Source organism: Microtus pennsylvanicus, chromosome 10, assembly GCF_037038515.1.
Source record: "Microtus pennsylvanicus isolate mMicPen1 chromosome 10, mMicPen1.hap1, whole genome shotgun sequence".
Lineage (NCBI taxonomy): Eukaryota > Metazoa > Chordata > Mammalia > Rodentia > Cricetidae > Microtus > Microtus pennsylvanicus.
Genome location: NC_134588.1, coordinates 110,969,068 through 110,991,165, shown reverse-complemented (window position 1 = coordinate 110,991,165; position 22,098 = coordinate 110,969,068). Strand labels below are relative to the sequence as shown.

General features: G+C 51.3%; 1 protein-coding gene across 7 annotated transcripts; it reads left to right on the top strand.

Moving 5' to 3' along the window:
• Positions 1-3,510: 3,510 nt before the first annotated feature.
• Positions 3,511-14,938, top strand: Sertad4 (SERTA domain containing 4). Of its 7 annotated transcripts, XR_012912130.1 has the most exons (6): positions 3,511-3,630; positions 7,747-7,938; positions 8,880-8,995; positions 11,462-13,021; positions 13,137-13,632; positions 13,735-14,938. XR_012912130.1 is itself a non-coding variant. In XM_075989513.1 (4 exons), exons 2-4 carry the CDS (start codon positions 7,764-7,766, stop codon positions 12,278-12,280), a joined length of 1,110 nt encoding a protein of 369 aa, XP_075845628.1. In that variant the 5' UTR covers positions 3,511-3,630; positions 7,747-7,763; the 3' UTR covers positions 12,281-14,937. The 7 variants fall into 7 exon arrangements, 1 of the variants encoding a protein (XP_075845628.1); XR_012912127.1 differs by having other exon boundaries at positions 11,462-13,011; positions 13,049-14,938; XR_012912126.1 differs by having other exon boundaries at positions 11,462-13,126; positions 13,166-14,938.
• The last annotated feature ends 7,160 nt before the right edge of the window (positions 14,939-22,098 follow it).

The window sequence follows — 22,098 nt, the reverse complement described above, 5'->3', positions numbered from 1 at the left end:
TTACTCATTGAACCCAAAATGTCATTTTCAGCTCTGAATAAACACATTTGCCGGATTCTTTAAAGAGCTGACCTGAGTCTTTTTCTAATTCTCAAAAAAATACCTTTAGCTGACTCGTTCTGTCCAACAGATAGAAAAGTGTTCATCATCCTTTTTGTTGTTGTTTTTCGATTCTCTGTACGGCCCCAGCTCTCCTGGAAGTCACTTTGTAGACCAGGTTGGCCTTGAGCTCACAGAGATCTGCCTGCCTCTGCCTCCAAAGTGCTGGGATTAAAGGCTTGCGCCAGGACCGCCACATCTGGCACACATCATTCTTATCTCTCTCACGGTCTCTCAGCGAGCCAGAACATCTGGCTGTCCCTGTGTATCTCCGTCTGTCTGCTCCCTGGACGGCTCCTCTTTATCAGACCGAGAGCCAGCAGGTCATATGTCCTTTCCATCCTGTCCCTTCTCTTTCCTCGTGGGTTTGCTTTCAGCCATGTAGTGACTTGACCGACAACCTTAGTTCTCTCCCATGCTTCTTGTCTTTCCAATCAGCGATGACAGCCTGGGGGTTCCCACTCTGGGACATCACACACCCTTCTTCTCCTTCCAGGGCTACACGCTAAGGCATGTCCAGTCTTCTTGCTATACCGTTGAGAGAGTAGCTGAGCGGTCCTCCAGTGCAGTGTGATCTGACTTCATCTGCTGTCTGCTCTTACAAGTCCCCTCACTGAACCCCCGTGCATCTACTCTGCCCGGATGACTAAGTAGCTCCACCATTATATGTTCCTCTGTAGCTGACTATACTGGCAACTCCATAAGTCTGGGATGGTGTCCTGCTCATGTCTCCCACACCTTTGGCTGCTTTGAGGGCAGCTCTGCCAAGAAACGACAGAGTTCTTCGAAGCCACTTAACACACTTCTGAGGCGGAAACTTTGGACCAGCTTCCAGCACTGGTAATCTGTGCTGGAAAGAGATGTGGCCCCAACACCAGCATCTGCTGGGCGTTGTATAAGGCAGGAGACCCAGGCTGGCACTCTTTCAGCTTTCGGTGACTTTGCAGCTCGTAGTATTTTAAGTTTTATGCTCAAACATTTTTCTTGCACACTCACAGACATATGTATGGGTACACAAATCCCCGAATGATGACATCAGAGGGCTCAGTCGGCTCTTGTTTATAAATCGCATCCACTCATTCCCAACACTTCACTTAGATTTTGAAATGATGTTCCGCACTCCACGGACACTTGACTGTCTTTTTAGGGGTACACGTATGCATGCTGTAGCAGGTGGACACTGAGTGACACTCACCTTGGCATTCAACGTGATCAGGAAAGCTGGCGGTGACAGGACAGGCTCAAGTTCGCGTGCGGATCCACAAGGGTGCAGGGTTTAAATGCAGGCGTTTGACTCTTAGACCAGCAAAGCCAAGAGACTCTGCATCCCGGGGTGCTGTGGCATTTCCCCAGAAGGCTTGTTTTTCAGAGGGCAGCTCATGTTGGTCCCTAGTCTTACGTTAAGTCTCAATTTGATGCTTAATTTGCTCCTTTTGGTTTTATGTATTTTTGACACAGCTAAGTGTGAAAGTGGATTCCCGGTCGTACTTACTAAATGCTATAGAACTTTAACACAGGAGATAAAAACAACAAGTCACGCCTCCAAGCCCCACATTTAGTCCTTCATTCGAGCTGCAGGATGAGCAGTTTTAGGTTTGTATTTAATTCCCAGATATCACACTGATTTCACTGCGGTTGTACCTTGCCTGGCCTCTCTTCACTCAGATGGAAAGTAGGCTCTACCCTCAACCTGGACGTGGGGCTCTCACTGATTGATGGGGGAAAAGTCATCTTTAAAATTCTGAAATCATCATCTAACTGTCTATGTTGGCATGAGCCGGGGCAATTTAACATGGTTTGGAATGAAGCCAAGATGGATGCCCAGTGTTTCTGGTGTGCAGCCCTGGACTGTCTTTCAGAAAAACTGAAATATGCTGGCTATAGCCTCCTGTTTCCAGAATTGTTCTCCTGGCATCCTAATACCCTAAGACTCTTTGCGTCTTTGATGCACAAAGTTCAATAGAAACACCTCCTAAATAGATTAGTCCTAATGATGGTTAATATTTGCTGCTTTATTGAATAAAGCACATTTGCTTAAAAAAAAGGAAATTCACTTAGCCGCATGTCAGTCACCCAAATTTTGAGTGTACAAATGAAATGGAAAACATTTATTACACAAATTTAATTACAATTCTAGGAAATAAACATGCAAATTAGACGGAGCGCAATCTGTAGGCACTGATCCTCATCCCTGCTCCTGCCCCTCTTCCCCAAGCTTGCAGTGCCCGAACCTCCAGGATTGCAGCAACCAGGCAGCCAGAGGCCTGGCTCCCCCAGGCGGGAGGATCGCTGTTTCAAAGAGGGACATCTGGCACAGCCACCATCTCCAGTGTCCTAACACTTCGGCACGTGCCTCTCTTCCTGGCTTTGGTAGTAGGTCTGCCTCTGGTAAGCCTCTGCCTTCCTCAAGTGACCTCTCCACGATGGAGGGTCCCCAGATAGGATTTATGAATTAAATTTGTTTGTTGTTGTTGCTGCTGCTGTTGTTTTGTTTTAAAGAAAAAGGCCAAGCCTGGTGGCGCAAGTCTTTAATAGTAGCACTTGGGAGGCAGAGGCAAGCAATCTCTCTAAGTTCAAGGCCAGCCTGGTCTACACGGTAAGACGCTGTCTCAAAACCAAAACAACAATACCCAAAGGCAAAAGCCAACTCTAATTGAATCCACAACAAGGGGGTGAGGGGATCACTATCCGCAAAATAAAGTGACTCTGGCTTCTGCCACAGACTCTCCACCAAGGGCAAGCTTCTTTACTAGTTTTTTTTGTTTTTGTTTGGTTTTTGGTTTTCTTGGAGGTTTTCCCCACGGGGATTCCTCACCCAGGAGCTGCCAGTCCTGGATGCAGGACGAAAGCTGCCTTGTTACACCCGGGTTGCAGGGGAAGGGACCGGGCGGGCGGGGGAGCGCAACCGCTCAGTCCAGCTCCGACATCTGTTTCTCATCTCGAGTGCTGTAGAGAGGGGAAGAAAGTCTTTAGCAAAGGGTGGGAAAGGCATAGAATTTTTTTTTAATCACACGCACACACAATAAGAAAACTAAACCAAAATTTAAAAAATAGACAAGACGTCTGGGCAGGTTGCAGTGAACGCTTCGCACGCTGCAGCCCCTGCCCCGGGCAGGCTGCGCGCGTGGGGTCCGGACTGCTGGCGGGAGCAGCCCGCGCGGCCTCGAGGGCGGAGGCGGAGCGGGGGCGGAGGCAGGGCGGGCGGGGGCGCGGCGCCCTGCGAGCTGGCAGAGCAGAGGGAGGCGGGGAGCGCGCTTGTCAGGTTCCCTCTCGCCCTGGGGGCATCCAGCAGAGCCCGGCTCGGAAATCCGCGGGGAAATGGCAAACAGGATTGACGGGTTTCTCGCGCTCCTCGCCAGACACAGCGGCTCATTTCCATAACCGTCTGCGGCGGCGGCGGCGGCGGCGGCGGCGGCGGGACCTGCGGGGACCTCGGCCGCCGCGCACCGGGCCACGCCAACAGGGCCCGGGAGGCGCGTGGGCAGCGGCGGCCGCGCGGAGGACGGCGGCGGCTGGAGCGCGTGGCGCGCGGTAAGAGCCGCGACACCAGGGCGCGCGGGGGCGGGGAGGGTCGCGCGTGGGGCCGGGGCGCAGCTGGACACAGCGGGGTGCGGGGGCGGCGCGCGCTCTCCAGGGCCGCGCGCCCTTCCCGGGAGCAGCGGCGCGCACGAGGCGACCCGGGCGGTCGGCGGAGACCCCCGTAGCAGCGGGTCGGTTGTCCCCGGGTGGCAGGAAGGTCGGCCCGGGGCCGGGAGGGTAGGGAGGAGGGCCTGCGGGTCTCAGAGGCGCGCGCTCCGCGGAACAAGGCGCCGCTGCCGAAGCTGACACCTTGTGTCCCCCGCCACCTCCGCGCCCGCCCCTGCTCCCGGCTGCGGGCGGCGCTGTCCTCGGCTCACCTTCCCGCGGGCTGCGAGGCCCACGCCCCCGCCTCTGCCAGCCTTCTCGCCCCGCAACTTTCCCGTGCGCCCGGCCGCAGGAGCGGGGCGCCAAGGTCCACCCTGGTCCCAGCGGCGCGCACCGCGCGGGCGACCGGGGCTCGGCTAAAGACCCGGGCAGCTGCAGGCTGGAGTGCGGCCCCGCCAGCCGCCGTGAGTCATAGCCTTGGAATCCCACCTTGGCGTGTATTTCCCATAGAAGGAAACTTGGTTTTTAGGAGAGCGAATAATCATAGCCCTTATTCTTCAGGAGAGGCACTGGGCTTCGGTACCTTGGAAGACTACTTGCCTTTGTTCCCAGACACTTGGGCTGTTTACTTTTCCCTGCGGCCTGCGGCTGGCCGGACCGTGCCCTCTGTCCCGGAAAGGGGCTTAAGGGCATGGCACCAGTCTCCAAGGTGCGTCTGGGTAAGGGACCCGTCACACCCTAGCACCCCACCTTGAGCCTGCACTGAGAAAGCTCCCAATGGAGAACCGCTAACCGCCCTAGTCCCTCCACACCTGCGTTCCCAGCCCCAATACCGGACCTAGAGCTCTTAGCCTCCTGGGACCGCAGCTGGCCAGCGCACTTCCAGGGGCACCACAGGGACCTGCAAAAAGCGTTGAAGGGTTTTGTTGTAATCATCCAGCCTCTACCTCCACCATTGGGCAAAGCAGACAAACTGTTGAGATCCTGTCTGGGACCGTTTGGAGTCCGTGGGTGAGGAAGTCTTTTGGCTCCCCAGGACAGAGCTCTGCGGTTCTCTGGACCTGCCTGGATCTCAGAGGTTCCTTCATGCTATCCAGGCTTGAACTCTGTCTTCCAGCTGCCTAGAGGCTCCTTTATAATGCTTTCTGTAGTTCTCAGTATCAGGAAGAAGAGGGATGATCCTTCTGCCGTACTGTTTAATGTCCAGTAGCCCGTTAGTTTCCTGGCACCTCCTTGAGCACCGTGATGGCTTTATCTGGAACAGCCAAATGGTATAGACATGCGTGTGTGAGGAGCACTCAGTGGGAACGCTGACACTTGGCCTTCAGCCTTGTGGAGGGTGTTGGGGGTCATCCCACAGCATCACCCCAGTGACCAAACAGGGCTACAAGTTAGTGCATTAACACTCTCACTTTTAATCCACTCATTTCTGATCTTAAAACAAAATCTCTATCATATACATCACCGTGGCAGTATTCCTATGAACAATACGAACTTGTGAACCTGGATTTCTGGGTTCCATAGCAGAAGACCCAAGCTAAACATGGGTGCCCAGTACCCTACAGCCCAGTGTCTCATAAACACTACGCTTGCCTCCCTAATTGGCTAGCATCCGTGTGAGTTCTAAATAGACCAAGAAGGCTCAATTGCAGACTCTCCTCCCCCCTCCCAAGTCGTCCCAGCTCATTCATGTTTTATTCCAGCTTAAATAAATCACTTGCAGAACCCAGCCTCTCCCATTTAGGATCTCGTGTGTAACAGTTTCTAATTTGAAGAAGAAAAACTTGTTGAAATTAGATGTTATAAACAAAAGAAGCAGCCACGCTAAAAAAAAAAACTATTATGCCACATTTCAAGTTCAAATCATAACGATGGAATTTCATATGTTGTGAACAATGCCAGCAAATAGAAGCCCTGAGAGCCTTAACAACAGAAATGCTGCTCCCCTAGTCATTAGAATACAAACAAACTCTGACTACCAGAAAGCAGCCCAGGGCCCGTTAATGTCCTATTAAGCAAAGGTAATTGCTGCCAGGAGCCTGGCAGCTCCTCTGTCTTTAGGGGCATGGGTTTGTCAGCCTGCTTTTGTTTATATGTAGTAAAAGTTCTACCAGGCGAAGGTTTGCATCCTCTTCCCAGACCACGCCCCGGAAGCGGGTGTGTATCTCAAGCTGTCCCTTAGACTAGGTTAAGAAATTGGACGGCTTTATGAGCGTCTTGGTGAGTCTTTGCCTGGCTGAAGAGTTGGAGGGGGAAGAGACCAAAGGGCCGAGTTTGTTAAATTGACAAAGACAAAATTTCCTTGCTGATGACTGAAAGAGTAAAATAAATGACATCTTCCACCATTTCTTGATAGAGAATGATTTTACACACACACACACACACACACACACACACACACACACTCCTCCCCTAAGGCATTTCTGATATTCCTTTAGTAAGAAAAACGGAAGAGTAGACTCCAGAGCCCAAGTCAGCTCTACCCTGATTTTGCCCCTTGCGTAGAGACCCTGTCTGAGGCAGGACTGAGGCTGACTTCCAAAGCACTGATGTCTAGAGAGAGACAAGCTGCTGCCAGTCGCTGCTCTGGTAGCCGGAAGACTTTATCACCTTTTGAAGCAAAGATCTCCACCTCCACCCCCGGAAGTACACAGGTGTCCTGACATGTGGGAACTCATACTCTCCACGGGACAGTGACGGGTCCACCCTTGCCCCAGCCTGAAGGCCAAAGAATGAACTGGGTTCTTGCTGTGCCTGAAGGGAAATCCATCTTCAGCAAGCAGGCCTGACATCACTTCAGTCCTTAAAACAGCTGAGCCATGCAGGTCTGGATGTCCTACAGCAGTGACTCTCAACCTGTGAGTCGTGACCCCCTTGGCAGTCAGACAGCCGTTTCACAAGGATCACCTAAGACCATCGGAAAATAGAGACATTTACGTCACAGTTCATAACACTGGCAAAATCACTGTTCTGAAGTAGCAAGGAGATAATTTTATGGCTGGGGGATCATCACAGCATGAGGAGCTGTGTTCAAGGGGCACAGAGTTAGGAAGGAACAGGAATCAGAGGCTCTGGGTCTGCTCTCTGACCTATGGCCCCAGACTCTTCTCCCTGGAGCATACTGTTGACCCTGTCCTGAGGGTCAACCCTGAGCCCCACGGAAGTGGCCCTGTAGCCTGGATTACACAGGCTCAGAGTCTGGGAGCATCCCAGAGCATCAGAGGCCAGGCTGGCTCCCTGCAGTCCTGAGGTCAGGCTGGGAACCCGAGAGTGGAGTGTTGACTCTTGGAAAGTTCCTGCCTTGCATCTGGCTTTGCAGTGTAAAGAGTCGCTGGCTGCCTCTGCCCGGAGCCCTGGCTCCTGTTTAATATTCTGCTGCCTGGTTGATGTTGTGCTTGGCTCCTGTGGGACTGCAACTCACGGCTGGAAACTGGAGCCAATTTTCTGTCTTCATCTCGCAGTGTTTTGACTGGAGGCAGATCCAGTTCAGGCCGATCAGGGCTGTGGAAACAACTACCAAGTGTCTGTCTGCTTCACCCAGGGAGGAGAGAGTGTGGCCAGGGAGCTAGGAAGAGAAGAGCTCTGGGAGGACCCTAGGGACTTCTGCCTTGCCCCGCCCCCCACTGGTTAGCAGATTTCATCAAAGGGGACTCCTAGGGGCTTGAATAGAAAATTGATTTCACCTTATTAATAGGAGGCAGGCACAGGGTTTCTAGCCCTTCCTCTTAGAGGTACATTTGTAAGGTTGGGAGGAAAATGTGTTTGGGAGGCAGAGCAGCTGTCTGAGGGGCTGCAGGGAATCTGAGAACAATAAGGAGAGGACCCGCTCTGAGATGCAGGCTGCCCACTGCTGTTGGAGTTTGCTAAGGTGTCCTTGGGAAAAACAGTCTGCTGGTTTGGGATGAAGGGATGGGCAGGGAAAGCCTCCCAAGCCCAGGAAGATGCCAAGGCTGTCCTCAGGCTGGCTGCGGGGCAGGGCTGTTTGTCTGTCCCGCCCACCCAACCACTTTTTTCTCCCCCCAGATCTAAGGCTGTCAGAGATGACGCTGGTTCTGTCCATGAATAGATTCTGCGAGCCCATTGTCTCAGAAGGAGCTGCTGAAATCTCCGGGTACCAGACGCTATGGGAGGCTGACAGCTACAGAGGTGCAAGCCCCCCAGGGCCAGCACAGGTTCCTTTACAGACAGACCGAGCAGCCAGCCCACAACTGGCAGGTACTGCCTTTGGCCTTCTCCTTAGGAGCTGGGGCTAGGCTCCCTTGGGAAATCCTACTTAACTTGCTCCTCAGCCCTACCTGCTGTGGATGTCTTGGAACTTTTGTGTTTTTGAGTTTGTTTGTATTTTAAAGGAACTGAACCAGTTACCACAAGTTTGGGTTCAGGCTTTCTATCCCATGGAAATGAATGGCCCTCTGGGAGGTACATGCAGGGCTCTGTCCCACAAGCATAAAGGAGTCTGTGCCCCTGCCACAGCTGCAAGCTGCTCCTCTTCATGGTTGACAAGAAAATAGAAATATCTTCTTCTGGGCTTTAATTCTAATAGTCTCAAATAAGTTCCTTTGAGGTTTTATGACGTGATAGGTCTTTTTTTTTCTTTTAAAAAGAAACTGAAATAAAAAATTCATGAAAGTCTAGTTTCTGAAAAGGTTTGAGAGTCCTCCAAGGAGGCCCTGCTCTATTCCTGGTTGGTGTGTTAGCATTTCCAGAGTGAAACGGAATTTAATTACTCCAGGTTTTAAGCATTACTATATAAGAAGAGCCATTGTAAACTCCATGTATGTGTGTGTTTGTTTATTAACCCTGAACGTGCTTCATGCTCCTGCTTAGCAACCTGCATGAGGTGTCTGAGTCCGTGCTGGTCCCCCCCACCGCCCGTGGATCTACTGTTTGCCTGTATGGTTAAGATCCCGAGCATTTAGCAGATGCTGAACGGTGGGTGACATTTTCCTCTAACGCTGCTTGGAAATCCTTACCTTCGCGGCTTGCAGGATTCAGTCCGTTAGCAACCATGAAGACAAATGTTTGTTTTTTATCATTCCGTGTACAGGAAGGGATGTAGCCAAGCTCTCCACTAGAGGGAAAGGAAATGAAAGTATTTTGCTTGGTGAGCCTCTGGCAGGCCACGTGTCATTTGTCGATCTGATTTATTGTCACAGGATCACACTACAGGGGAATTCCAAATCCTGTCGGATCATCCAAGGTCACATACTTCAAGAGGAAGTACGCCCCGGAGGAGGATCTTCACCCCCCTCTCAGCAGCTGCAGCCACACAGTAGGTTTGAAATAGTTACTTTGTTAACATTTACAATGCCTCCTCACACTTGCTTCAGCCATTCCCAGATGTTAAATTGTTCCACCTTGGGACAGAAGAGGGCCACTTCTTTGTGGGGCTACCTGGGTCACTGTCACTTGGGGGGAACCCGACCTGGACAGTTTCCCGTCAGTTCGTCACCAGCTAAAGTCATCTGAGAGGACGGAACCTCAAGAAAATGCTTCTGTGAAGTCAGGCTGCGGGCAAGCCTGCAGGGCATTTTTTTAAACTGGTGATTGATGGGGAAGGGCCCAGCCCGTTGTGGGTGGGTGGTGCCATCAGTGGACTGTGGGCTGGGGTTCTATAAGACAGCAGGCTGAACAAGCCAGTGAGCAGCACCCCTCCATGGCCTCTGCATCAGCTCCTGCCTCCAGGTTCCTGCCCTGTTTGAGTTCCTGTCCTGACTTCCCTAGGTGATGGACTACAATGTGGGAGTGTAAGCCAAACCAGCCCTGTCCCCAAGCTGCTCTGCTTGTGTGCAATCACCCTGACTAGGACAGGGCCTGTGTTACTTTTCACAAATACTTGAAGAAAGAACCAGAAAGAGATCCTCCGCCCAGAAATAATTCGAGTGTGCAAGGAAGCTCACATCTTTTTGCCGATGGTTTAATATTCCCGGGCTCCCCTGAGGGCTAGGGCTGCTCCGTGTTATCACGTGTCAGGACAAATACTCGGCTTTCCTAACCCTAGTCTGAGCTCTGCCCAGGAGGCTGCTGCTGTGTGCTGGTTGGGGGTGGTTGTCCAAGGGTTTTCCTACCTCCCGGGGGTCAGTGTATCGTCCCCTGGATGTACGCGTAGAGCAGGCATGCTGTTTGTGATATATCCTGACACATGTCAAGCTTGTTGAAATTCAGAGCTAATTCCCAAGGAAGGACCAGAGATAGCTCTTTCTCTTCTCACACGAAGTAAGGAGATAACCCAGGGGAGCGTGCATGAGTGAAGAACTGGACGTCTAAGTGTCTGTTCTTTTTCCTTGGTGGTACCCTCCCTCCAGATCTCCTCTGACCTCATCCGTGAGGCGAGGCTGGAGCCCCGTGGGCAGACGCCCATCTCCTCAGTTCAGCTTCCAGCCACTCTCTGCCCCCCACCCCCTCTGCCTGTTGGTAAGGAGGCACCATGTTTATCTTTTTAGTCTCTATGCTGTGTCTGTGTCAGGTTTCCAGCTGCTACTGGGATGTGCCAGATGTGTGGTGCATCCTGATATCCCAGCTTTTAAAAGGCAGAGCAGGAGGATTGCTGTGAGGGGAGAAAGTTCAGCGCCTACCTGGGCTACCTGTGCGTTCTGGGGCAGCCTGGGCTACCTAGCAAGGCTGTGTTTTTTGTTTTCGTTTGTTTTTTACAAAAGCAAATTAACAATAATAACAATTAAGAATGGATCATCTTGTAAACAGTGACAGCCCCACACAGCCCAGCACCGTATCCGCATCTCCAGTTTCTGTCTTCATCTCTTTCCTGTCAGCTCCACAAGCCAATAGGCCCTACCTATCCCAGCCTCTTTAACTACAGTTTCCCTCTTAGCAAACGGTGTGTCGTAGGTGTGGAACCCCAGAAGTGTTCCTTGGTAGCCCAGTCCTGGCTTTTGACAGGTGCCCGTTAGAACCTGCATCTCGAATCTTTAAAAAATGTGTACCGGGGCTGAGAAATGGCTCCGCAGTTCAGAGCCCTGGCTGCCTTTCCATGTGAGTTCTATCCCTAGCATCCATCTGGCAGCTCACGACTGACTGTGTCTCCAATTCCAGGGCATCCCGTGCCCTTCTTTGGCCTCATTTGGGTGGGGCCTCACATAGTAGACAGACACATTGGCAAACCTTCAAACACATAAAAATAATTTTTCAGCCGATGGGGATGGCACAGCACGCAGTTGGCAGAGGCAGACACATCTCTGAGTTCAAGGCCAGGCTGGTCTCCATAGTGAGTTCCAGGACAGCCACGGATATATAATAAAGAGGCCCTGTCTCAAAGAAAGTAAAATAATGATAATAATATAAATCTTTTTTAAAAAATAGATACTAAATTCAAAACACTCTGCTGTGAAATGCATGAGTTTGCCTCTGCCCACAGACGTGTGAAACACAGCTTGATTCCATTTCCACCAGCACAAACTTTGTCACCAACAGCCAGGTCAACCTGAACCTTGCCTGTGCAGGTTCGGGTCACCTGCCCCCAGCTCCACAGCAGCTGCCGGCCTGACTTCCGGCAGCTCTGCTTGACGGTCTTGGTGTCTCCTTCGCTATGATAAAGGACTGAGCCTTCTGGCTGGGCCCTGCTGAGGTCCACCCAGTGATTGGATCTTCTTTGCCACGCCAGTGAGTCAGGACACAGCTGGCGACAGGACAGCCACAGCCGTGGGGCCAACCTCTACGTGGGCGACGACGTTTTCACAAACGTCATTTCCTAAGCCTTCTCCCGTCTCTGATCTTTTTTCAGACCATCTCTGTTTTTGAGGAGCGAGCCCACATCCTTTACATGTCCCTGGAGAAGCTCAGGTTCATCGATGACCCGGAAGTGTACCTGCGGAGATCCGTCCTCATTAACAACCTGATGAAGAGGATCCACGGGGAAATCCTCATGCAGAACAGCTGGTGCCTCCCTGCCTGCTCCCTCGGCGGCACCTCCGCCCAAGAGTGGTTTCTGGCCCAAGACTGTCCTTACCGGAAACGGCCCCGGGTGGCCAAAGAGGAGTGGGAGAAAGTCCACACTTGCTGTTTGTACCAGGAGTGTGGCGGCCACTGTCTGAATCTGCCCCTTTCTGTCAATGCTGGTATTGGAAGCAATTCTGCTGCTACCCCAGCTGCATCTCCCTCTACGCCCCCATCCTCCTCCTCCTCCCCATCCTCCTCCCCATCTGCCTCCTCCTCATCCTCCTCTTCCTCCTCCCCTCTGCCATTGCCTAGCTGTTCCCACCATGTGGACTTTGATATAGGCAGCACCTCCATCTACAAGAGTGAGGGCCAAATACCTGCCAATGAAATTTTCGTCACTAACATTAGGTCACTTGGTGTCCAGGAAAAGGCCAAGTTCAGCGATGGGAAAGTAAGTCACAACGCCAGCAAAGACAGTGACGCCCTTGGCCAAGAACCTCTGGGGAGCGACCTTGACTTTGAGTGCAAAGGCCAATTCTATGACTATTTTGAGACTGGGTATAATGAGAAAAGCCACATGAGTGAGTCTTGGAAGAAGTCTTTGAGGAAAAAGGAGCTTTCCCCAGGCACCAAACTATGCTGCAGCAAAGGAAGTAAGATGTGACCGTCCTCCCGCCGGCATTCACAAGGACGCGCAGCATGACCAGCTTCTGTCTCAAATGGATTCTGTAGTTCTGTACAACTGATAAGAGTGTGCAGTGAACACTCTGTGTTGTCACACCGCCTGGAGAGCAGACTGCACAAACGTCTGTACAGTAGGCATCCCAAGCCGCCTGTTAATGTGATTTTCCGAGGAAAGCCAACTTTGTGTTTGAAAGTTTATCTTAGTTTTCTTCAAAAAAAAATTAGTAGATTAGGTTGAGGACAACATGCCCTTGTTATAGTCCACTGCCCCTCCAAGAAGCCCGCCAAATCAGTATAACAGCAGAGTTGCCTGCTTCTTCCGTAGATACAGCAGTTCCTTCTGAGTGAAAGACTGAAGACAGGAAGATAGATGAAGGGTTTCATGAGTTGTGACGTGTTAGTGTTGGACGGTGGGACAAAATGAAACACACCTGGCGGGCAGCAGTGGAGGAGTTGTGGAGACTGTACCCTGCGAGCTCCTCGCTTGCCTGTGCTGGGTAATGGGTGACTAGAGAGGTGTAGGGGCCGTGTCTGATGGGCTCTGTAGGGAGGAGGTGTAGGGGCCGTCTCTGATGGGCTCTGTAGGGAGGAGGTGTATACTGCCATCTCTGATGGGCTCTGTAGGGAGGAGGTGTATACTGCTATCTCTGATGGGCTCTGTAGGGAGGAGGTGTATACTGCCATCTCTGATGGGCTCTGTAGGGAGGAGGTGTATATGGCCGTGTCTGATGGGCTCTGTAGGGAGGAGGTGTATACTGCTATCTCTGGTGGGCTCTGTAGGGAGGAGGTGTATATGGCCGTGTCTGATGGGCTCTGTAGGGGGGAGGTGGACACAGCCATCTCTGATGGGCTCTGTAGGGAAGAGGTGTACGCAGCCATCTGCTCTATAGGGAAGAAGTGTACACAGCCGTCTCTGATGGGCTCTATAGCGGGGAGGTGTACACAGCCGTCTGCTCTATAGGGAAGAAGTGTACACAGCCATCTCTGATGGGCTCTGTAGGGAAGAGGTGTACGCAGCCATCTGCTCTATAGGGAAGAGGTGTACGCAGCCGTCTCTGATGGGCTCTGTAGGGAAGAGGTGTACACAGCCATCTGCTCTATAGGGAAGAAGTGTACACAGCCGTCTCTGATGGGCTCTATAGCGGGGAGGTGTACACAGCCGTCTGCTCTATAGGGAAGAAGTGTACACAGCCGTCTCTGATGGGCTCTGTAGGGAAGAGGTGTACGCAGCCGTCTGCTCTATAGGGAAGAAGTGTACACAGCCGTCTCTGATGGGCTCTGTAGGGGGGAGGTGGACACAGCCATCTCTGATGGGCTCTATAGCAGGGAGGTGTACACAGCCGTCTGCTCTATAGGGAAGAAGTGTACACAGCCATCTCTGATGGGCTCTGTAGCGGGGAGGTGTACACAGCCGTCTGCTCTATAGGGAAGAAGTGTACACAGCCGTCTCTGATGGGCTCTATAGCGGGGAGGTGTACGCAGCCGTCTTTGACCGGGCCGTCTTGATGTCATGACAAGGAAAGTGGTGTACAGTACAGGGCGATCTTGGGTGCCTTACTTATCTTAATTTTTGCCAATGTGAAAATTAAGGATAAATCAGAGTTACAGCAGGGATTTAACAAATAGTAAAAAATACACACAGGGTGGATCCATGCGGTTTGGAAACTTAACTTTGAACTATTGCGTTCAACTTTTGATTCACCATCCTCTTCTTCCTTTGTTTTTAACGCCCAGTGGCTGTGGGACGGCCATGGGAAGAGTGGAAGCGGCCTAGGCTCTTCCATGGACACCGTCGTTGGGTCTGGGCTTTGGGCTGTTCTGTTTCCTTGTCCAGTGGCGTACACGGCCCGTGGCATGCATTCTGTGCGTCACACTTTGACCTGTTTTGCATCATTTCATGAGTTTAGACTCCTAAGAGCATGTGGTTTCTATATATGACTTTCACTGTTGATTGAGAAGCACAATGTTAATAGATGACGTGGTGATCAATACGTTTTTATCTTAAAGAATGTAAAGACTGTAGGTTGCGAAACGTTATTTTGGAGAAATGGGACTCTCCCGTCATTGTTACATGGGTATTTGGCCAACACACTGCTCAAACAAGACCTTGGATTTGCACATTGCCGTGTGTCCTCAGCGGCTCTCTGGCCCAGTCCGGCCAGCTCCTCCTGGTAAAATGTATTCCCGTTTCCAAGGCCAAACACTGGCCTACTTGACTTGGGCCTTCTAAAAACCATTGTTCACAGCAACCAAATGCCAAATGGAGGAGATAGGTAAGTCCTCCCAGTTTCTCCAAGATGAAGCTTTTTTAATTATTGCTATTAATATTAAATAGGTCTCATTCATACAGTGTATGAGTAGATCATTTGGGAAATTGTCCGCAAGGACCAATTTTTAAAACATGTTCCTGTGTTATGGCTGAATAGTCTAGTAATGTTTTGTCCCTTATTTTCAATATTTGATGAACATTTCGGTGTTGAAATTTTAGGTGATAGATGCTAGTACATGACTGTGTTGTAATAAAAGTGAGGTTTTTCTTGATATATATTTATTAAAATGATCAAAAATCATTAAGTTTTTACAAATTTCATTTTAATGGCTACTTCTCTTTTCCACGATGCTCTCTATTTAAAACAAAACAAAAACCCGTCAGAATGTCTAGAGACTGTGCATGGTGGCCAGACAGGTGTTCGTTAAGAATGAGCCCGGCCCCGAACTGTGGGGGATGGCTTTGTGACTGGACGCTTGCGGAGATGAGGTCAATGAGCGGTTTCCCCTTCAACCCCGCATCCGTGTTTCTTAGAAGCTAGCGTTGTGTTTGATAAAGGGGAGGTCTAGTTGAAGGCAAATTAATTTGTCAAACATATCAACTGTATTATAAGTGTAGTGCTGCGCAGAGATTTAAATATGAAAGAATGGATTTGCCCTTTTGCTTTTTTAACCCCAGCATTTCCAGGCCGTGCGATGATCTGAGTACATCCATCTTGGGTTATTTGGGGGGCGGGGGTTTAAGACAGGGTCTTAACTACATAGCCCAGGCTGACTCAAACCCCCACCTCCTGCCTCTGCCTCCCAAGTGTTGGAATCTAGGTGCTGATGAAGCCCTTGGAGTTGTCAGTGTCGTACAGTGCTCCTCTGAGCAGGAGCAGGCTCCACTCAGCAGAGTCTCCCATTCGTCACTGTGAGCGTGTGAACACTTCCAGTGTAGTTCCTGACGCCCAGGCAGCCCTGGCCAGATCTCCCAGGTGCCCGAGGCACTCCCCCACACTGAGTGACCCCTTTAGCTGGTTTCTTTGTGAAGTTCAGCCCATCACCCATATTAACAAGCCACATGTGGTGGCATACACCTCCTAACCCAGAACTAGTTGACCTCTGGCCTCCACAGGCACAGACATGTATGTGAACACACAACCATCTACCCACGGATACATGTGTACACACATGAACACAGGCATGAGAGCATAAACAAAGTGGTCATAAGCTGTTAGTCAGAAGAACGCTTGCCCAGCATACACGGCTCTGCATGCACATGGCCCTGCATGCACACGGCCCAGCATGCACACGGCTCTGAACTCAATCCCCACCATTGCACATGGCCCAGCATGCACACAGCTCTGCATGCACACAGCCCAGCATGCACACGGCTCTGAACTCAATCCCCACCATTGCACACGGCCCAGCATACACACGGCTCTGCATGCACACAGCCCAGCATGCACACGGCTCTGCATGCACATGGCTCTGGACTCAATCCCCACCATTGCACACGGCATGGACCACATCTGTTAATCCCGGCTGGGGCGGTAGCATACAGCTGCACAGCAAACATGAAGCCAACCTGGGATACTTGAGACATGGTCTAAAAACTGGAAAAAAATTCTGTTCCCCAACACTGCTCCCCTGCAGCTTCTGCTTCATGTTTGCAGCCCAGTGGTCCCTGTTCTTCCTCTCTGACAGTGGGTAGTTGCAGGAGCTGGATCTCACAAAGGCACTGTCTGCCCCAACTCTTTTATTTTTTTTAAGGCAGGAAACTATGCAGACATATTGGTCTCTAACTCACAGAGATCCTCCTGCCTCTGCCTCCCAAGTCCTGAGTTGAAAGGAGCGAGCCACCCCCAGCAACTGCCCCCACTCTTAAAATCCTGTTACCTGCACTACACCCTGAAACAGCCTTAGACATAGGATGCAGGGACCGGGAACATGGAGGATGGTGGATTAGGCATAGGATGCAGGGACCAGGAACATGGAGGATGATGGAAAAGCTTAAAAGCAGTAGAAATCGCCATTTAATAACCTGTCATAATTAGCAAAGCATCTTTGATGTAATCTTTCAAGTCCTGGAGACTTCGAAGGAGCTGCCTGCTGCTTTGTCACCAAGTGGTCAAACATGCGAACAAAAGTGTCATGCTTCATGCATGTTCAGGTGTGACCATGCTAGGTATCGGGAGTACACAGGAAGCAGACTACAGCCAAGCATGGCCACAGCCTCTCCAGACAGAAGCATGCAACACAGCTGCACCAATTGCTTCCTTCCTGAGAACCAGAGCAGAAAGCTTGAAGGAGACCCAGGCTCCAGGAGATGCCAACGTCAGGGCTGAACAGCAGACCAGGGTGGCTTCCACTGCGGTTAGGTGTCCATCTCCCTCATGCAGCCGAGAGCAGAGGAAGAGATGAGCTGTTTAACCCCATGTCTCTAATGGACCCCTAAATGAACTCGTAGTAGGGTTACCACATCTGGGCCAATCTTTCTAGGCCTCTGCAAAGCCAAGAGTCAGTATCGTAATGGCGTCTCTGTCCCACGAAACAATCCAGCAAAAACACTGAAGTTGGTGTGTTAGGTGGAAAAGAAGCCATGACTTTTGGCAATCCCTTTTAAGATTGCTGTGTGTGTGCTATGTGTGTACGTTGTACGTGAGTGTGCAGGTCACATATACACAGGGAACGTACCAGGCCACCTAAGGTGGGCTCACCCCGCCCACTCTCCATTTTATCTTTTGAGACAGGGCCTGCCACTGAACTTGAAGCTCGCTGATTTGGTTAGACTGGCTAGCGGTGAGCCCCAGGGCACCTCCTGCCTCTGCCTCCCCAGCACTGGGATTACAGGCATGTGTTGCCATGCCTAGCTGTTACATAGGTGCTCAAGAGGGAGCTGAGGTCCGTGTTTTGCAGCAAACACATTACTGACTGAGCCATCATCCTAGATCCTCTAATTTTTGAGATGGTGTCTCTCTGAACATGGAACTTCCCATTTCAGCTAGACCGGCTAGCCGCAGGTGAGGCCTGGGGTCTCCTGTCTACACTGTCTCCAGCACTGGCATTTCAGGTACCCATCGCCCCACCTGGCTTTTGACAGCATCCTCCTGTCTGTGTGTTGAGCCTGTCCCCCTCGCCCCAGCCCCATTGCTGTGAGCTGATTCCGTGGTTACAACAAATGCATCTGGGATCTTGTCGCTTGCTACCAGGCTTTCTCGGAGGTGCAGTTGCATTGTGTGAGCACTTGACTAAAACCTCCCTGTTGGAAGAGGTGTGCTCCATGACCCGGGTGGGACTGTTTAGAATCGGCTTGTACGTTAGCGGGAGAACTCACTTAGGAAAGTACTGCAAGTGCTTGAGTCTCACATCCTGCGCTGAAGTGCATCAGCGAGTGAGTTTAATAAAACATGCTGTCTAAAATAGCCTGTAATTTCCTGTGTGCATTTCCCCTCAGTATCTGCGACCGCTGGAGAAGGATGACTAAACAGGGGACTCATAGCCTAGTCTGCTGCTGGTCGCAACCCTTGCTGAGCGGCTGCAGCTTCTGTAAACAGCTCTCTGCTGGGCTATGCCCCCTCCCGATGTTGATCCAATTTGTTAATTTTGAAAATGCAAACTACTGATTAATAGCTTGAAACACCTGCTTTTGACCACAGTGAAACTGATAAAAAATATGAAGATGAATGAATCTTTTTTCATGTCATTTCCCTACTTCTCAGTCTTATTTTTTTTTAACTAGCCCATGATTTAAAGTGACAAAAATTTGATTAGATGTTTTTATCTTTGGGGAAAACACATACGGAAAAGAATTGTTACAGATGGCGGGTGTGAATGGGCAGATGTCAACTTTGTGGGGGAGGAATCACACAGGGACCCTTTGCCTTGTGATTGCCCAGGCTAGCCTGGGCTCCATTCAGGCCATTCCATGGGAGTCGCTGAGTCTTGGCATCAAACGTGTGTTAGTTGTTACTTGAACTCAGCTTGGATGCTTCTGGAAGCATCTGCAGGTACCCTCTGAGGTGACCCAAATGAAGTGAGCTGTTCTCTGTGTGATTGTGGCCTCCTTGCTTCAAAGCATGAATTGTTCTACAGTGTACCTGGGGCACCATTCAAACATCCCTACAGGAAGTTGAGAAACAGGCTCCCTGTGTGCCTAGGAGGAAATGTGAAGACAGAAGACAGGAAAGTATACAGAGGACTATGTTTTCTTTCCTTGCCTTCCTTTTCTAGAGCTGGGAAAGAGGCTTGCTCTGTTCTCCAAGTCTGCAGATACCCCCGAATCTCTCAGTGCTGAGATGGAGGTGTCGCCCCAAGACACCTTCCCCCTCAGTTCAGGCACAGAGGAAAGGCCGTGGCTTTTGTGTAAGGCTGGACTAGAGCAGAGGCCGGAAGTGTGAGGCAGGGTTTGGGGTCTGACAGCCTGGATACAGAGCCAAGCTTTTCCACTACAGCCAAGAGGTGTCCCTTACAAGGGAAAAGATATACTCTCTTATCTCATGACTTGCCATGTAATTTGCCAAAGTTCAAGTTAATTCTGTTACCACATCCAGTGGTTGGTTCATTCAGACATAGTCTTTATTCAGGAAAAAATAAATCCCACCAAAACATGGTGCTAAGTTAAACATGTCCAATGATTTCAGCTCAGTGGTCCCCCTTTGTGCCTGACTTCACAGGAGAAACCAAAGCAGCATCCTGAACAGTCAAAACAGCAGGGGATGGTGGCAGAAGAGGCTGATCTGGTCTAGAGGCTGAGTTCCAGACAGCCAGGACTACATGGGGAAAACCAAAAAAACTCTGAGGCCCCTGCCCTATTACAAAGTAACTACCATATACTCTGTTTGTTTAAGTTTTATTGGTGGTAGGTTTTTTTTCCCTTCCTGAGACAGTCTTTTGTCACCCAGACTGGAACTCACTATGTATCTGAAGATGACATTGAACTTCTGATCTTCCTGTGTCCACCTCTTCTGGGATTATAGGCATTCGCCACCACGCCTGGTTTATGGTCTATGCCATGCTGGGAATCAAACCCAGGTCTTTGTACAAGCTAGGCAAGCAATCAACCGAGATACATCCCAACCCTGTGTTTTCTGCTTTGTAAGAGGGAAGTTTCAATCAGATCAAGTATGTTGGTCCCTACTTCAGACTCTCATCCCTTTTTATGTCATCTCTACTAAATTCAGCTGATGGTGTCAGATTAGTATGCTATTCACAGAAATCCCATTTTCACCTGTTTCTCAACTATGTAGTTTTCCCTAAGGTGGGCATACTTCTAGTGATGCTTGATTGGGAGGACCGGAGAGCAGAAAGGAGAGTCCTGTCATTGTAGAGTGTGAAACACCACCAGAGTTCAGCTGATCTCTACACATGATAGCCCCGGGACTTCTCAGCAAGAAGTGAGATCTCTCCCTGCACCTCTAGCCTTAGGAAGGGCATGATGCATAGCTGCAATTTGTGTCCTTTGAGGGACACCGAGGCGCCAGGACACCACTCAGTCGCAGGTTTTCCTGGAAGAGTCCTACAGAAATGCAAGTCAAGGAGACAGAGCCTCGGAGGAACGGTCCAAACTCGGAGGAACTGTCCAGACTGCTCCCGGGTGCTTTACAGGAGCAGAGTGGCTTAGGCAGCCCTGTGACTAAATGCCCCAGCCTGTAAGGGTGGCTACACATCACTGGAGTCCGCATCCCTAGTCAACCCCAAAGGCCATGTGTAGCTAGGGGTCCAGGGTGGCTGGAGTGTCAGGTGCCTGCAGACCCTTTTGTCAGGGAATGTTGTAGGCTGGGTCCTGTGTCTCCTGGGGGTGGCTGGAGCCAGCAATGGAGGGTGGCAGGCAGAAGACACTCAACTTGCCCAGGGAAACCAGAATGGTCATCTCCAAGCTCTGTCTTCTGTTTGGAAAATCAACAGCTAAAGAATAAAAAATTGCATTTTCCAATGACTAGAACTCCAACCTGCAGCCAGCGCAGCCTTGACTGGCTTTAGTCAAGATGGCTACACACAATGGGGGTGGGTGGCATGGGTCGCTCTCTGGAAGTTAACTGCAGAAAGATTCCTAAAGGAACCTCTAGTCATTTGTCCATCTGGGCGTTTAGTGAAGGAGTAAGTAGATACACACTGAGATGCCCCCTGGCGTGGAAATTTTAAGAATTAATTCATTTACAACTCCAATCATTATAGATTTAACCTTAATCATTCTAGTATCTTCTAACCTTTTACTTATCTGTTTAGGGTCTTTCTCTCTCTTGCGTGCGCGCGAGCGCGCGCGTTTGTGTGAGGTGGGGTGGGAAGGAGCCATAATCGTATCGTAGCACTACATTCCTGCAGGCAGATTCACTCCCCCAGCTCAAAGTTACCCCACCCTCCCCCAGCCCATTAGCCCGGCACACGCGGAGCCAGCCAGGCACAGCGCTACTGCTCCTGGCACAAGAGCTTCTTCGCCTCCCTGCACCAGGCAGGCGGGGGACCCTGCGCCTCTTCCTCATGTTTATGCGTAATAAAATAGCACACGTTCCCTCTGCTGCTTTATGAAGACAGTCCTTGCAGCTGTGACTGTAACTGGATTTTTCCTTACCAGCTAAGATTATGGTCCCATAACCCAATTAGTGTCATTTGGTGGTGGTCCAAGTGCCTCTCCTGCCCGGGTTTTAATTTGGGGATCCCCGGAGGCTGCACTCCACATCTGTAGCGGGCCTACTCTTCCTCTCCCGGTATTTGCTCGAGGTTTATGGCAGGATTCGCTGTGTGGTCTGGAGGCGGCTGTCCTCTTTCATCCTCATGGCTCCGGAGCCGCCCAGAAGCCTTTTACTTTCCATCTAGCCCTGGCACCTAGAGGGCAGGGAGCCCGGGCGACTGGGAAGAATCAGAGCTCGCCTGGCAGGCCGGGGAGGCGCAGTCTCGCCGGAGTGGGGGGAGGTGCTGCTTGCTCCGCAGCTCTCATCAGGACGCGCCCGCCCCATCCACACGGGGCGCAGGGTCTGCCCCGCCCCCACTCACGGGCTGCCGGGGACTGGCGAGGGTTGGCGGGGCTCAGGGCGCCCATTGTGCAGGCAGCTGGCACCAGCTGGGAAGGGAATTAACATAACAAAGAGCCGGAGCAAACGCCGCGCGGTCGGGTGGGGGCTCTGGGAAGCTCCCCGGGTTGGAGAAGCGCGCGGTCGCCTGCTGTCGGGTACCCACCCGGGCAGCCGGCCACGCGAGACGCAGGCAGTGGGTGCAGGCGTGTGTCCCTTACGCGTGTGCATGTACGTGCCTGCGGGTGCGCGCTTGCCTGCAACCGCGTCCCAGGCCCGGGAAGCGGATGCCTGAACCTCACCTGCAGACACTGGGCACTCACCCACTTGGCATCGTGGTGGCCTTTCTTTCCAAAGGCAGTGCTTTGACTTTCACCGCCTGTTCTCATCGGGGTCCGCACCTCGGAACCACCTGGGGAGCTTTCTTCAGCTCCAGGACCGGCTTATCTCCATACTCCAGATTATTTGGCCTAGCCAAGTCCCCCCCATGTTGTCGACTAAAGCATCCGCAGCAGTTCTAGCTTTCCAGGGCTGGACA

Coding starts and splice junctions, on each gene's coding strand:
- Sertad4 (XM_075989513.1), top strand. CDS start 7,764: ATGACGCTGGTTCTGTCCATGAATAGATTCTGCGAGCCCATTGTCTCA. Junction 7,939..8,879: donor AGCCAGCCCACAACTGGCAG/GTACTGCCTTTG, acceptor TTATTGTCACAG/GATCACACTACAGGGGAATT. Junction 8,996..11,461: donor TCAGCAGCTGCAGCCACACA/GTAGGTTTGAAA, acceptor ATCTTTTTTCAG/ACCATCTCTGTTTTTGAGGA.